Genomic DNA, 17,049 nt, shown 5'->3' on the forward strand with positions numbered 1-17,049 from the left:
TGTTGTTCATGAACATATGAGCCTGGAAGTCAAAGGTGTAGCAAACCCTCCTTCATTTTCAGCTTCAGAGCTCAATCTCAATCAAGTAAGCCTTAAAAGCTTACTTTAAAAAAATTGTAGAATTCTTTATGGGGCATTTCCCATGGATGTCTAAAAAGTCTGGTATGCCAAATGTTAAATTTATCCCATCTAATTATTCCTTCTCACACTGATATTTGTTAAGAACTGTTTTTCAGAGGCCCTTTAATACATCATCAGGAAGCCCCTTATTAAATCAAGACAGGTCTTTTAGCTAATACCATGGATGGTAAGAAAATAGACAATGATGTTATAAAAAGAATAGTAATGTGGATACAATTTATATACTACAATTCCTTCTCTTTGATGCATGCTATTGGGCAGACTTCTATAGTAGCTTGTTCCAGCAACACTTATACAAAGAATGTCTGTTCTAGCACAAAGGTGACTCCAAAACTTGCATGAAATATCAGACACAAACAGTTCTTGGTAAGTAAGAGAAGTCTTATGATGCAAATAATGTAATGTCTTGGCCATTGGTTTAAAGCTTCAGAAAAGGGGACTGCACCTTTAACACTCAGATAAACCACGTCAAACATTCCTAATCTTGTGCTGTTGATTCACACCTCTCAACTAATCCTCATTAGGGGTAAGGCTTCTTGTTCATCCTTAGAGTATCTTTGTGCCATCTCAAGAGATAACATTCCCTTTCAGGTTTGCACTATCTAGTGAGTACAATACACCCGTGTTTATTGCTTTATCACAAAGATGAGGAAATGTTGAGAGGCTGTTCCTGTGAAAGGTTGTCTTTTGTTTTCTTTGCATCTTGTTCAGATTTCACATTTTCTTTTGCAATTGAAAATGGGAAATTTAGTCCATCATCGGGTGTATTTTTTTTTTAACCAGACCCATAATTCATGACATTCGTGTTTGCCAGCCCTCGCCTTGACAGATCAGTCTCTTATTGGTGGTAAATGTGGAAGTGCTGCAGAATGCAGACTTAATTCCATTAGCAGGAGCTTTGGGGGCAAGGAGGAAGTTGAGAAACAAAACAGTCCTCAAGAGGGCTTCCCTTTATTCACGGTGTTGGAAGAGATCTGAACCAAGTCTAGCAGAGTGTTCATTGCTTTCAAAGAAAGCAGGTATTTAATGTTTAAAATTACATGTGTGATGGGAACTTTGATTAGAAGACAATTTCAGTGGCCTATTGAGAGTAGAGAGTATTAAGTCAGACTTCCACTTAGCTAGCTTTGTGCTGGGGCTTTTCTAATTAGGCCAAATTCTACTCATGATGAGTAAGGATTGGTGAGAGAAGGCAGGAGTTTGAGATTATTTTTACGAACTCTCCCAAGTATTTGGCCCTCTCTGGTAGGCTCAGGGTTCAAAGGACCTATTTGTAGTTTTCTAAACCAATTCAGTGTGTCCTGGTTCCAATGTCAATGGAAATATACACAAAGTTTTTGGTAGGTGAGACTGGTTCAGAGCTGAAGCTATTGATTTGTCTACAACTGAATTAGTCAGTCATGGTAGTACTTTGATGACTGTCTTAAATCAACTGCTGTTGATCCATTGTTTCTGTGACCATTGTGTTTTAGTTCTGGGTATGAGTCACCCAGACCCCGTTGTGGTCATTAAGAAATGGGAAGATGAGGCATTCACTTTGGCTTCTGAAATAATTCTAATAGCACAGAGGCTTTCTACCAGCCAGTAGCACATCCACTTTTGCCATACCCTGCAAATTGTATCTCTTGAACTACATCATGTCACCAAGTTCTCTTTGGAGGAGAGGAACTTTTGACATTTACTAGGAGGTTGGTTTACAAAATAGGATATATACTTTCTATATTTAGTTTCCAGACTTTCTTATTTTTGGCATGAACTTCCTTTAAGCTGCAGACTCTTAAAATCCTGAAGTAGTAAGGCATTAACCAGGTAATGACGCTTAGCATACACTCCAACACTGAGGACCTAAAATACACCCAAAGTAGTCCTAATGAAAATCTGGCCTTAAAGCTTAGAGAATATCAGGAAGCATATCTAAGGGAAAATAATAAACTCTGCTGCTCCCACCCTCTTACAACATTTTACCAAACTTGCAAGAGAATTTCCTTTTGAAAGGACATTTGTTTTAGACAAAAGGGGTAAGTTGGATGGAGTGGGCTAAATGAGGAAGAGACCAAGATAACCTGATGAATAGGTGGAAATCAATAAAAATTTGCCATACCTTTAGAAAATTACTTCTAGGATTTTTTTTAAATGTGCTAACTGGTTTCTTTTAGACTCATCCCCAGAAATAGCCTATTAGAAACACTATGCTCTGCAGAAAAGATTCTTTGTATTGGAAATTAATAAGCTGAAATCATATTCCATGGGAGAATTCTCTTCTCTAGAGACTGTTGCTCTTAGAGATATAGAAATTCATTGTAGATGTTCCTTCTCTGTCTCTGCCATGAAACACACACACATATCCGTGGACATGTTTTCTCTCCAGAAGAATAGAGACATACAGAGGCTATTCAAGAACTTATGGCCAGATGTTTACACCAAAGAATTAGATTTTGGTTGGACATGTTAGAACATTTTGAAAGGCAGAAATTGACAGTCAACTCTAATTTTTTTAAAAAAGGATTATAATGCTACTTGAATTTGCAAGGATACTTTTAATCACAGCGAAAAATAAAAATGTTTGAACAAGACTATATAGTCTAGGTGAAAAGAAAGAAAAATAACCTATATAGTGGAACCCATCTCATGATTATACACACTTTCAAAGCATAAAAACTTGGCAAGCACTCTCAAAATACCAAAAAATAAAACATAAAAAACTTTTTAAGTAGCTGAGAATTAACGACTAAGAAAATATGTTGTGATATACAGATATCTACTTTGCCATTGCTAAATCAGTTCTCACAGGATATCTAAGATCCAGATTCTTCCCCCTTTCAATGTGATTTTAGCCTGTAATCTCTAAATTATGTGGCACTTAAGATATAGTTTCTCAGATGTTGTTGAGGTTAAGTAAATTTTAAACAATAATCTTTTATTGAGAAAAGGGGAAGTAGAATTTAGTCTACTGCGTATTTCCCTGCTCTCTACAGATACCTTATCGCTCCCGTGAAGTGCTGGCTTCATGCATTCCTATCACAAGGCAATCACTCAGGGTAGACGATGATGCGGCATGTCTTTTGTGCCACCTCTAAATTTCGCTAAACCATATTAAAATTGAAACCAAAGGCACAGATAAAAGCAATGAAAATATGAATTCACTTTTCCATGTGCTGGTCTCACCTAGTGCTTCTACTTAAATTTTTAATTTATGGGAAATATACTTCAATCTACAGTTTTTTTGTAATTTTGAAATGAGTGATATGAATTTTTATTGCATTATCGAATGGCCCTTGTTTACCTATCCTTTATACCTTATTTATAAAGTGCATCCTTTATAAAGGATAAATTGTATATAGTGCATAAAGGATATACTTTATAAAATATATCCTTTATGCACTATATGCCTCCATAGTATTAGGTATATATTTCATTAGGAGATGCATACATATTTATATACTGCAATCCAGACCGTTATACTGATATAGGAGAGAAGAGGTCATCTATGTCAGAATTGTCTTCCTAACAGTCTCTAAATTTCCCTAGCTTATAAATTACTTCCTTGCATTTCAAAAAAGATGCTTTTGGTTTTTGTAGATAATATGGGTCACACCAGTTCTGCTGAGCCCCAGTTGCATTTACTTCTCTAAGACCTAGATTATATGGTTTACCATAGTGATATTTTTCATTGACTCAAAAATATAAGAGATTATTTACTCCTAAATATATTGTAAGATGTTAGCTTCAATTTAGAAAACTTTATTTGCTTATATCCTTATTGTTCCACCTTATTACTTGGCCAAAACTATGGAAATCAGTCATATCTCATTCCCAAGATTAAAAATTTTAGGAAACCTGACTGGGCACTGTGGCTCATGCCTGTAATTCCACCACTTTGGGAGGCCGAGGCAGGCAGATTGCTTCAGGCCAGGAGTTTGAGACCAGCCTGGGCAACATGGTGAAACCCTGTCTCTACTAAAAATACCAAAAAAAAAAAAAAAAAAAAAAAATTAGTCACGTGTGGTGGCACATATCTGTAATCTCAGCTTCTTAGGAGGCTGAGGCATGAGAATTGCTTGAATGCAGGAGGTGGAGGATTCAGTGAGCCAAGATAGTGCCACTTCACTCCAGCCTGGGCAACAGAGCAAGACTCTGTCTCAAAAAAAAAAAAAAAATTAGAAAACCAGTTTTCTCTGTTGGAGAGTTTTAAGAAGTTCTCCCACTACTCTGACATATCTCGACAAATAGTCTCAACTTTTCAGAGCATGAAATATACATTTCACTTATCTGAAAGGATTCAGTTGTCTATTGGAGTATGATATTTTGTGACCATAAAATACAATATAATATTTTAAAATTTGACTATCAAATATAACATAGTATTTCCCTAAAGGGAAAAATAATTTTGATTACTGCAGTTGTAGTAGGTAGGGACTATGATGGGACTGTTTCAAAAAATTTAAATAAAAACTGGACATAACATAGAGAGGTGCTTAGTGAAAACCCCTTAGTCTTCTCCTGGTTCATTCTAGTATTGCACATCTTATAGTCATACATCACACATCCTGCAGATGACTGAAATATTACATGATGTGGAGAGAAGCTAAATTGAAACTTTTTATATGCAACTTCAATTTGATATAGACCCCAGAAAAAGAAACATGTCCTGTATAAATTATCATTGTGAACTTTTTTGGCTGCTTATTCCTAACTGTACAGAGTTAAGCCAGCCTTCAATATTCCAAATATAAACATGTTAGCAATCACATTTTTAGAGCGAGTATAATTTATAAGCTGGGATATTTCCAAGGATATATTTTGTAATTTCATTTGTGATGGGTGCATTCCATGATGAAATGCTATATCATTTACAGAACAGCTAAATACTATAGCTATAAACTTGATACATCTCTTAGATATAAGCCTCTCTATCCATAGAGAAAATTTCGATGCTTATGATCCTCTCCTGGAATAATCTTCATGAAATTACCATTATGTTTTGACATTTAACACTCCCTGAGTAACATGAAATTTCTTTTCTTTTCTTACGACATTTTTTCTCACAATCACAGATTCCTGAATAAAAATGAGACAAGTGGACTGCCTCGATTTCATTTTCTCTGCCCTATTATTTTCAAAACATTTTATTACCTGCTTCCTTTTAGTATTCTAGAAGCAATAAACTCATTACAACATCAAATGTAAAACAAGAAAGCATGCTATGTACATCACTTTTCATGTTCAAACCATTGTACATCAACTAACTTCTTTTCTCTACCTTAATGGGAGGTAGTTGGTAAGTATTAACCTCCTCTTAATGGCCAAGGGAACTGAGGTAACATTTAGATGTCAATGAAAAATCCATTCCAATGAAAGCTTTGCTTAGTATTAGAAGAAACTTGTTTCTACTTTTGTGCATATGGTTATTGAATACTCTTTCCAACTTAACAGACACGTTAACATGTATAATTAATAAGGAGATGTCATTTCAAACATGCCAGCAACATAGTCTGGATTGCTTATCAGAATTTATTGCATTGTTCCTTTGGGGTAATTTTCCATCTTTATGGAAAGGTCACATCTGTTTCAAGGTTATATTTGTATAAGGATAATGCACATGGATATTTTTGAAGTTGACATTCAGGAGAACAAGAAAGTTTAAAAAGCACCTGTTTTGGTACTCTTTATGAATTTCGTTATTGTGAACCCCAAATGGTGTAATTACATCCTTATTTCATAAAAACTGTGATAAACCCTATTTGGGAATCACATTGATTTTTTAGTGGAAATTTAAGACTTTTAAAAAATGACAAATGTGACTGTCAACTTTGTGATGATTAACCAATTATTAACACAAAAGGGGAAACATCTGATTGCCTATCTCGCCACCAATTTCTCTCCTTACTACTGCAGCTGGGTATTTAAGTGGCTCTTTATTTAAAAAATGGAAATGAACAGATATAGTCTTTCTTTTCCCTGGGCAGTTGCTGACTCTGGATTCCTCTGTGGAATATTATACTCTTAAGAACTATCTGTAGATGACTCTCCTTTTGCAAAGGCAAAGCAGAAATTAATTAACCATTAACCAAATAATCACATTGGCATCATCCACAGAATTGTAATATTCTCTGGGGCACAGGATACTTCTTTTCTTCACTCCCACTCCCATTATAAATACTTTTTGTACATGCATGCAGAATGAAAAAGGACCATGGGCCCATGTCAGTATTTTCAGCTTCACCCAACACTAAAATAGCAACTATTTCCAGTCATTTTTTTGCATACAAAAGACACACATACACAGTAAATTTGGGGGGAGCAGGTTGTTGCTTTTATAAACTGCATGGTATGTTTGAGTGCAGTTACTCGATTTTAAAGCTCCTGAGTTGTAATGATAGCTTAACTATAGCTATACTTTGCCAGCCTTTTAAATCTAAAACCAGTTTTAAAAAAACATTTGTTTACCCATGTGACTATTCATTTACTCAGTAGTCACAGAGACTTCAGGCTGCAAACATGTGTTGAATGTGCCCCTTCACCCAAATAAATTCTGTGTCTGATGTGTTCAATATTTGTCCATCTTATTTTCATTGAAATTTTAAAAAGATGTTCCCATCCATGTGACAGAGTTGTTTGTGTTTGTTTGTCACCACCGTTTCCCTTCCCCTTGGAAAAAAAATTGAGATTAGAATATGACATCTTATACCTTTTGGTGGCTTCCAAACCAGGGGTGTGATCAAACCAATGTTTTCTGAATGATAGATACAGCATCAGTGATTGAAAACAGAATCTCAATTTTGGCAGCTTGGGGCTACAAGGCCTTGTCCTCCCTCCCAAACATTTGAAAACACCCATCCCAGGGACTCTCCCAACTATCCTTCAAAGATAATGGTATCTTTGAAGTGACTGTATCATACAAGTGATTTTGGCTAACAGCCACCAGAGGACGGTCTCTTGTACTCTCTCCGGGGTACACTAACACTGTTGATGCTTGGCAGGGTGGCAAGTATACAGAGTGAACCTGGTCAACAGAACCTCCTCGTTCAGCAGCCGCTGGGGAGGAAGAGGGGCCTGAGGCAGGTAAGTAGACCCTTAAAGCGCAATAGAACCATCCTACGAATTGGAAGCTCTGTGTGGCTTTTAATGCCCATGTATATTAAGATATTTTGCTGCTGGATGTGCCCGGAATCCCAGCTACTGGGGAGGCTGATGTGGGAAGATTGCTTGAGCCCAAGAGTTAGAGTCCAGCCTGGGCAACATAGTAAGACTCTGTCTCTAAAAAACTAACTAAATAAATAAAACAATGGTTTTTTTTTTAAAGTTTATATTTTGCATTCACCCTACCTAAAATAAGCAGCACAGAGCAACTTTAAAACGTGGTAAGTACTTAGGCAAGCCGAATGTTTCGATCTTCTATTTTAGCTCTGAATTTTCTTATTAGCAAAGCTGATTATGTGGTAAAGTAAGTGGGGCTATAATTCTATTTGTTCCTTACCTAGAAACCTTCTTTACCAGCCAAACTTACTGACAGAGGAAGATTTGATATACAGTTGATTTAAGGCCTGTTTCTGCATAAAGGCAAAGAAAAAGAAGTCCTTTCTTTCTCATTTCAAGATTATTTAATTTAAAGCAAACTGAAGTAAAGATCATCTTTAGAGATTTCCTTAGGTGGAGTTCTTTTACATTACTTTCTAAATAAAAGTCTGAAAGCAGCTTATGACTGTTGCTTCTATAGGAGCTTCCCATTATTGATTCAGGTACCAGGCACTTGGCCAGCATCTGAGGTTTTGAAAATAAACCTCCGCTTTGAAAGCATATGTTCAGCTATAAGTTTTAAATGAGCAAAGGTTGATCAGTAAGCAATAGTTATTCACTTTGCATCCTAAAATTACTGAAATTCTCAAGTTTATGATCTAAATTATGTTAGTCAATGTTCTTGGCATATATAAAGGACTAACAATTGGGAGATGAACTAGCTAAAGGGAATGTCAGAAGAAAATACTTATAGTTAAATATGCAGAAATAAATTTATCAGCTATAAATGTAAGGAACAACCATAAGAATCCACAGAAACATATAAATAAAGAAACAATTTCCTCCTAAGCAGTTAGACCCTGTTGCAAGTTTTATTCTGCCTACTCTCTTTAGCTAAGACGTCCTCTACTATCACGTCAGAAAACTCAGACTGAACCCAGAAATCGCCAAGGGGCTCGGCTGTCAACCACTCGCAGGAGCATTCAACCTAAAACGAAGCCGTCTGGTGAGGCCTCCTGTGTCCCTTCTGACTATACCATTGACATGATGCCATGCAACTCAGCCAGGAAGGCTTACAAAAACCAAGCTGATAGAGATAAGCACACCTTTGGGGAGGTGCTAACATAAGGGAAGGAGTTTCCCAGAAACCTGTAGTGTCTTTTTTTCTTCTTGCCTTCCCCAGTCCCTGTCTCTACCCCCATGAACATAGAAAAAATGGAAGAGCCCAAGGTAAACCACTAATACTGGGAAATTTGACTATAAAAGGATGTGGTTTCTTTACTGAAGCCAAGAACTGGGTTTGCTATATGTCTCACTGAAGGTAAAGCTATGATGAATAATAGGGACTTTTAAGTCCTGTTGGCAGTTGCTATGAGGAATGATCAACTTCAATTAATGTTCTATACAAATGTTATTTTAGGCCATTTATGTGAAAATGATTTTTCTACCTAAGTCTTACTCTTTGTAAGAAGATAAAATCAAACATGCGCAAATTGTTCAAACGTGCTCTCATTTATTAATAAACCAGCAATGTTTTAATTTAAAAAAATCCCCAGGAGACACTGGTTAAAACCAACTATTAAGCATTGACAGTCCGTTTCCACCAACTCCTCCCCAATTTACTGTTTCACCTCTACCTGCAGCGGATCAGAAACGATCTGTGACCTTCATTGAGGCTCAGCCAGAGCCAGCAGCTGCTCCAACAGATGTGCTTCCTGCAACAGGCCAACTACAGGGCTGCAGCCCAGCCCCTTCTAGGAAACCAGGAGCAATGGACGAACCAGTCCTCACATCTTCTCCCGCCATAGTTGTTGCGGATCTCCACAGCCTGTCTCCCAAGCAGGTGAGAGCACTAGAGAAACAGGCAAGGCTTGCTCCCTGTGTACTTACTTCTAGCAGCCACTTGGATATGCACACTTATTCCATATAATGAAGTCCAGGTCTGCAGTGCTTTGTTATCCAAACAGATACTGCTTCTGCCATCATGAAAGAGAAAAATCTATCTAAAGTATAGCCAGGCATATATCTACTTAAGAAGGACCAAGAAAAGCCTTGGTATTTTTTCTTATGAAAAACCTAAGAGAAAATACTTTGCAGCTAAAACAGCTCTTTAAAACAGGTTTATACAGGTTGAGCATCCCTAATACAAAAGTCTGAAACTTTTTTCAGAAAAATTTGAAACTTCTTAAGTGCTGATGTAATATTCAAAGTTCATGCTCAAAGAAAATGCTTATTGGAGCATTTTGGATTTCAGATTTTTGGATTAAGGATGCTCAACCAGGTAAGTATATAATGCAAATATTCCAAAATCAGAATCCAAAGCACTTGTGTTTCCAAGCATTCAGAAAAAGGATAGCTGAAAGATAGTTCAATTTAAAAAAACTAAGTTACCTGTTTAGATAAAGCCTCTAAATATAGAATCTCTATGTCCTATAAGATAAAAGGAACTTTTTGTTTTGATCTTTTTCCTCATTGTTTTGCTATTTTTCCTGCTGATATTTTTCTTGTTTTGGTATATTTTTTCTTTTCATTTTTATAAATGAATTCTTAAGAGTTTCAGATTCTTCTCATGTGGTATTTAAGGAAAACTAAAGGGCAATATTACTGTATACATTTGTATAGTCTTTAATGGTTAAAAAACATTGTAACACTAAGCATTATTATCTCATTTGATCCTCACAGTCTACAAGATAAGCAAGACAAAAAATTGTGTTCATGTTACAGGTTCAAAAACTGAGGGTTAGAAAGTTGGAAAGGCCTACATAAGGTCCTACCTATAACAAAGGCTGGAACTGGGACTAGCCATCTGATTCCTTTTCCAGTTACCACTAGACAACAACATTTTTTGATGTTCTTCTCTGGTACCCATCCTATCTTTCCATAATGTTATGATCCTTTTGATCACAGAGTGAGAAATTCCCCACTGAAGAAGGAGAAAAGAAGGAGGACACAGAAGCACAAGGTGCTACTGCACACAGTCCACTCTCTACCCAACTCTCTGCCCCTGATGACTTCACGGGCCTTGAGACATCCAGCCTCCTACAGCATGGAGACACTGTCCTTCACATCAGTGAGGAAAATGGCATGGAGAACCCGCTACTATCTAGCCAGTTCACCTTTACTCCCACTGAGCTGGGGAAAACGGATGCAGTATTAGATGAGTCTCATGTTTAATTCTGTATCTTGTAAGCTCTGCAGGTATAGAGAAGACATGAAAGTGATCTCTCTACTACAAGTTCAATACTTTTGCTTGAAAAAGATTAATTACAAAATAGCACTTTACTTCTAATGGGTGGCACAAATCTGAATAGGTTTTGCTGCCAATATAACATGATGTTTCATAAACATCTTAAAAGTCAATGGCTAAAAGGATTTAGTTATGTGAAAATCATAAAACCAGGGAGGAATAAGGGGAAAGAGCCATTTCACTGCACATTGTTTATGATTCAAGAAGCCTTCAGCAGTTAAAAATATATACTATTCAGTGCTGCTTTCATAGAAATATTAACAAATCATATGATCTAAAAATAGAATGCAATTTTTTGAGATTACTCACATTATACATCTCATGCAAATATTTATTTTTATAGTTTAAAAAATATCAATTCAGGTTGGCTATACAAGTAGCAATTTACATAAAAAAATAATTAATGGGAAAAATATTACTTTGGGGAGACTAACAAATAAGCCTGCAGCCATTTTTGTTTTGATTAACAATACAGCCATTTAGAAGAAAAAAAAAACACTATATAGAGAGCTGTGGACTCTTAGATATTTATTTTTCAACTATCATTTTCATTGCATGTTGTAAATCAAAATGCAGATGGCATAAGATCATCCCATTTCATAATCTATCACATTAGAATATTAAAGAATATTCTAGAAATCATCAGAAATAATTCTGAATTAAGAACCTAAACAGCCTATACAATTATAAAAACTAAATGTAAATATAATCACTTAAAAGAGATGGTATTCCTATTCCTAGCCCTGACTACATCAATACCAAGATTAGGAGATATTGGAAAATGTGATTAGTAATGCTTTTCCTTATAGTATCCTGTGCCTGCCCTGGAGGGCATATTTTCAGATATTAAGGTTAGTGTTGTTAGAATCGGCTTAATAAAATAACATTTTCCTAATAGAAACAATATTCTTATGATACTTGGAACATCTAAGTTTATAAGGAAAAATGTATAAAGTAAGCAATTTCTTCATAGACACCTCCAGTTTATATATTTTACAAAAAGGCCTTTAACTTGAAGTTCAGTTACTTCAAGAAAAGTGTAACACTTAGAAGGCTTGTGAGGCCAACACCTAGTGTGTTACTGATCCTATAGTAGGGCTGTGCATCATGTGGTTCACAATTGAATTTCAAAATTTTAACAGTTTACATTAGAAAACTGTCACCTAACAGCTAAGCATATACAAACTCATATACATACTTAAATTGGTACGGTGGTGTATGTGTGCGTGCGTGTGTGTGTGTATGTGTTGTAGTCCTCAAGATGAAGTTAAACATAGACTTTGGTTACCCTGCAATGAATTTAAAACACATTCTGTATGCTTAAACTTTGAGTGTGTTGGCTGTGAAATGTATACGTATATAAAGAGGATACCTACTAAACCCACCTTAATCATAAAGGAAAATTATTTTTTGTTAGAATTGCTTATTAAATAGGCATACTTTATACTGTGGTTTATAATTTCAAATATAATTTGGGGTTATGGTCGTATTCACTAAGAGAATGAAAGATATCCATGAGTTAAAGATAAAAGAACAAAACTAAAAATTTCAAATCTAACAATTCAGAAAATTGAGGCAGTAAATGACCTCTTCTATGTTTTACAATATTTTCATGTTATTTACAGTTAATGCTGAAATAATTTTCAAGTGCAGGAATATAAATGTTAAGTGGTTTTATGATTCCAAGCTGATATACTTCACCTGTTAAAAATTATGCTGCTAAATTAGCATTAGAGGCCTTATGTTTGGTAATTACAAGTGTCTGGGCTATTATGCGTCTCTATATATGTGTGTGCTTTGTTCCAGTTTCTTCAAATTATCTATGTATAATTGTATGAAATATTTAAATAGCAAAGAAGTCAAAGAAGATTGTTAAATATCCAACAAGAATCATAAATACCTTTATATGTATTTAAAAAGTATTGGGCTGTTCTGAACATGATGATGCTGGTCTGTCTGCCTTTTAGCCTGACTCCTTCACTCTTGTGTGTGAAGTCTATTAGAAACTTTCAATAAGCTAAGCAATGTTGTATCTTGCAAAAAAGCCTCCACTCTGAGAAACAGGGCCTTATAGAGTAGGAATGTTTTCATACTGGGACTACTGAAATTTTGCAGATGTGTGCATCTGTTCCATTTAAGGTGCCCTTAAATGTGTTGAATGTAATGTGTTAAATGTTTATGTGTAATGGCTAAAGTATCTATATGTATGTGCATAAAACTGTCACAAGATGTATTCTCAGGAATACTGTTACCTGGAGTTTGAAAGGAATAACTATTAAAAAAAAAGTTGGGGACGATTAGAAAAAAGTTCAAGATAAATGTTCAAAATATTATTAAGTACATGACTAAAAGCTAATTACTACATATGATAAATGCAGTGTTGGTAATAGTAGATCATTTCTTAAGCCATGATACTTAATGATATTTATCTTATTCAGAGGAAAAACAAAAAAGGTACCCACTTCCCATGTAGAAAAAATTAGACTCAACAAAGCGGTTGCTTCTTCTGAAATTAGCTTTTGAGAGACCTTGGAGTAAACCATGTGTTATCCATGATAGTATGACTCAGATCCAATTAAAACAGTTTAAATTCTGGATAAAGGATCTCCTATAGCAAAACATTTTACTTTCATTTTTCAGTATTTGCTGCTTTCTAGAATTCTATTAGATAAGCTATGTCATTTTTCTGAAAAACAAACTGAGTTATTGAGTGTATTAAGACAAGGCACTGAGAACTACAGTGTCAAAATCAAAAGGCATAAATGGGCATGGCAGTGCTGGTGGAAAAATCTGTGGTACTGGTGATCTGGTTAGGGTCTGTTGCACAGGCTGGGAGTAACTGGTTTGCTGTTTCAAGCCTCCAAGAGTACCTTAAACAAGGTGATAGCTCCTCTCTTCTTCAGCATTATATTCCTTTAGTCAACAAAGAACTTTCTCCACTCTGCTGCCCAGCTCTGAGAGTATCTGAGATGAGAATAGGATGTGTGTGGAGGGGCCTTTAGGGAAGAAAGGGTCATAAATGAATAGAATTACAGTCTGAAACATGAATTAAATATCCTTCCTCAAGTTATAAAGGATACTTTAATAGAACACAGTCTCCAGAATTTGCTGCTATCACACCAAGTCATGCTGTTGCCCTGTGACCTCACACTTCCAATTCCATGGCCTTGTGTTGGCAGGGAGTAAAAAATCCCACTTCTTTTTACTTTAGTGGGTCTCAACTGCAGCATTTCAGAAACAAATTTTGATTTGACACTCAGGAGAATAAAAACAAGTTGAGGGCAGAATGTATTTGGAAAAGCTTACGACAAATTTACTTATATTATTTTACGATCATTTAGGATTACAGATCAATTTACCTCCATAAATCTTTGAATAGTCACTGTGACCACAGGATGAAAATCCTTTATTAGCCATTTTATAGGTTAAAACAAAAAATCGACTACACAGCCGACTTCCCTCAGATAACTATGAAGTCTATTATGAGTACTGAATGACCAAAGAACATGGAAAAAATACATATGAATAAATACTGAAATGTTTATGAAAGATATTTATGAAAGATATTAAGACTTCTGTGTTTAGGTATGCACATATAATAAAATAAATCTAAAAACATTTAAGATGCCTAAGTTTCATTTCTTAATGTAGGTAATAGGTTGACTCATTCAGGAAGATGTTCATTTTGGATTCCTAGGGTATGCCTTTCTTAATGCCTTGCTGTCCATCCTCAACCTCCCCAGTCTGGCCTGAGGTCACCATCCAATTAGACACTTCCAATACACTCTCTGTCACCCCTCCCCACAAACTGAGCTCTACTCTACTCATGCTTTCCAAATCTACCTTTAAAAAATAAAAATAAACTTCTCTGCCCAGGCTTTGACCTACTGGAATAACTGGTAGATTTCCCAGTGGGATTGTTAAAGATCTGGTTGCCCTCACAATGTGGCCAGAAACACGTGGTCCTGTGTCAGGAATTGGTGGGTTATTGGTCTCACTGACTTCAAGAATGAAGCCACGGACCCTTACGGTGAGTGTTACGGTTCTTAAAGGCAGCGTATCTGGAGTTTGTTCCTTCTGATGTTCGGATGTGTGCCGAGTTTCTTCCTTCTGGTGGGTTCGTGGTCTTGCTGGCTTCAGGAGTGAAGCTGCAGATCTTCAGGGTGAGTGTTACAGCTCTTAAGGCGGTGAGTCTGGAGTTGTTCATTCCTCCCGGTGGGTTCGTGGTCTCGCTGGCTTCAGGAGTGAAGCTGCAAACCTTCACGGTGAGTGTTATAGCTCATAAGGGCAGTGTGGACCCAAAGAGTGAGCAGTAGCAAGATTTAGTGCAAAGAGCAAAAGAACAAAGCTACCACAGCTGGAAGGGGACCCAAGCCCGTTGCCACTGCTGGCTCAGGCAGCCTGCTTTTCTTATCTGGCCCCACCCACATCCTGCTGATTGGTCCATTTTACAGAGAGCCGATTGGTCTGTTTTACAGAGAGCTGATTGGTCCGTTTTGACAGGGTGCTGATTGGTGCGTTTACAATCCCTGACCTAGACACAAAAGTTCTCCTACTAGATTAGCTAGATAAAGAGTGTCCATTGGTATATTTACAAACCCTGAGCTAGACACAGAGTGCTGATTGGTGCATTTACAAACCTTGAGCTAGGTACAGAGTGCCAATTGGTGCATTCACAATCCCTTAGCTAGACATAAAGATTCTCCAAGTCCCCACCAGATTAACTAGATACAGAGTGCCGATTGGCGCATTCACAAACCCTGAGCTAGACACAGGGTGCTGATTTGTGTGTTTACAAACCTTGAGCTAGATACAGAGTGCTGATTGGTGTATTTACAATCCCTTAGCTAGACATAAAGTCTCTCCAAGTCCCCACCAGACTCAGGAGCCCAGCTGGCTTCACCCAGTGGATCCCATACTGGGGCCGCAGGTGGAGCTGCCTGCCAGTCCCCTGCCCTGCGCCGGCACTCCTCAGCCCTTGGGCGGTTGATAGGACTGGGTGCTGTGGAGCAGGGGGTGGCGCTCGTCGGGGACGCTGGGCGTGCAGGAGCTCACGGCATGGAGGGGAGGCTCAGGCATGGTGGGCTGCAGGTCCGGAGCCCTGCCCCATGGGGAGGCAGCTAAGGCCTGGCAAGAAATCCAGTGCAGCAGCTGCTAGCCCAGGTGCTAAGCCCCTCACTGGCCGGGGTCAGCAGGCTGGCCGGACTGCCCAAGTGTGGGGCCGCAGAGCCCACGCCCACCTGGAACTCGCGCTGGCCCACAAGCCCCGCGCACAGCCCCGGTTCCACCCGCGCCTCTCCCTGCATACCTCCCCACAAGCTGAGGGAGCCGGCTCCGGCCTTGGCCAGCCGAGACGGGCTCCCACAGTGCAGGGGTGGGCTGAAGGGCTCTTCAAGCGCGGCCAGAGTGGATGCCAAGGCCAAGGAGGCGCCGAGAACGAGCAAGGGCTGCGAGGGCTGCCAGCACGCTGTCACCTCTCAGTCCAAGTCACCACTTCGGTCTTTTATACAGAGTACAAAGTGCTGTATTCTGACCCCTTAAGGATTGCCCTTGCTAAGTCCATTTTTCCCCGCCATGTGGTTTTACTTCTGTCTCTTTTCCTGACCCTAGGCACATTTAGCATCAGGATACTCTTATACATTTCTGAACTGTGTGTGAACAGCACACAATCCTGTCACAACTTGTGAATGAGCATTGGAGAGGTGTAGGGGCCAAGGGAAAACTTTCCCTTCACCCTCCAAAGGTTTGCTGAAAATCACTGACAAAAAGAAGATTAACAGGAGAAAAGGCATAAAAACTTATTTGATTATAGTTTGACCTGACACAGGAGCCTTCAGAATGAAGACCCAAAGGTACAGGGGTGATTACCCATTTTTTTACTTAGGTTCAACAAAGTATAGACAGCCATGTAGAAATATGATTGGACAAAATAGGCGATCTAATGCTAATAGACTGACCTGGCCTTGGCCAGTCTAGTTTAGATTTCTGGCCTTTCTGTGCAGCATTCCCTCCTCCTGGATATGGGATAAAACCTTCTCTAGAAGAGGAGTTTTATAACCTACAGTTGAGGTGGATCAAATAATTTATGGCCAGTTTTTACACAGAAAGGTGGAGGAAAGTTAGAGTAATGCTTTTGGGTTTTATGTCTGGCTTCAGGGAAAGGGGGTTCTGGTTTCAATTACTCTTCTTAGGGAAGACAGGCTCTAGTTTCTATGACCTGCCTCCTGGAATGAGACTGAGAAGAGAGCAGGGCAGGAAGTCAGAGAAACACTGTTGCGTCTGAGGCCTTCACTTTGGGCTATCATTTTCTGAGCCTCAACAGAGGGAAAAACAAAAAAGAAGGAGGAAGTGCAGAGGCAGAAAAAGAGGGTAATATAATAATAACTACCATTTTGTACTGAGCACCAGGCATCCCGCTGGACGCA

At 38.0% G+C, this 17,049-nt stretch overlaps 1 protein-coding gene across 11 annotated transcripts in view; it reads left to right on the forward strand.

Moving 5' to 3' along the window:
• The window catches only part of UNC80 (unc-80 homolog, NALCN channel complex subunit), a 229,246-nt gene extending 215,613 nt beyond the window's left edge, over positions 1-13,633 (forward strand). For all 11 annotated transcript variants that reach the window (XM_054549776.2, XM_054549783.2, XM_054549777.2 and 8 more), the window contains 4 exons: positions 7,122-7,203; positions 8,272-8,383; positions 9,021-9,220; positions 10,285-13,633. In XM_054549776.2, coding sequence (XP_054405751.1) covers positions 7,122-7,203; positions 8,272-8,383; positions 9,021-9,220; positions 10,285-10,551 — 661 coding nt within the window. In that variant the 3' untranslated portion in view covers positions 10,552-13,633. The remainder of the gene's footprint in view (positions 1-7,121; positions 7,204-8,271; positions 8,384-9,020; positions 9,221-10,284) is intronic.
• Positions 13,634-17,049: the final 3,416 nt, after the last annotated feature.

This window comes from Pongo abelii, chromosome 11 (assembly GCF_028885655.2).
Source record: "Pongo abelii isolate AG06213 chromosome 11, NHGRI_mPonAbe1-v2.0_pri, whole genome shotgun sequence".
Taxonomy (NCBI): Eukaryota; Metazoa; Chordata; class Mammalia; order Primates; family Hominidae; genus Pongo; species Pongo abelii.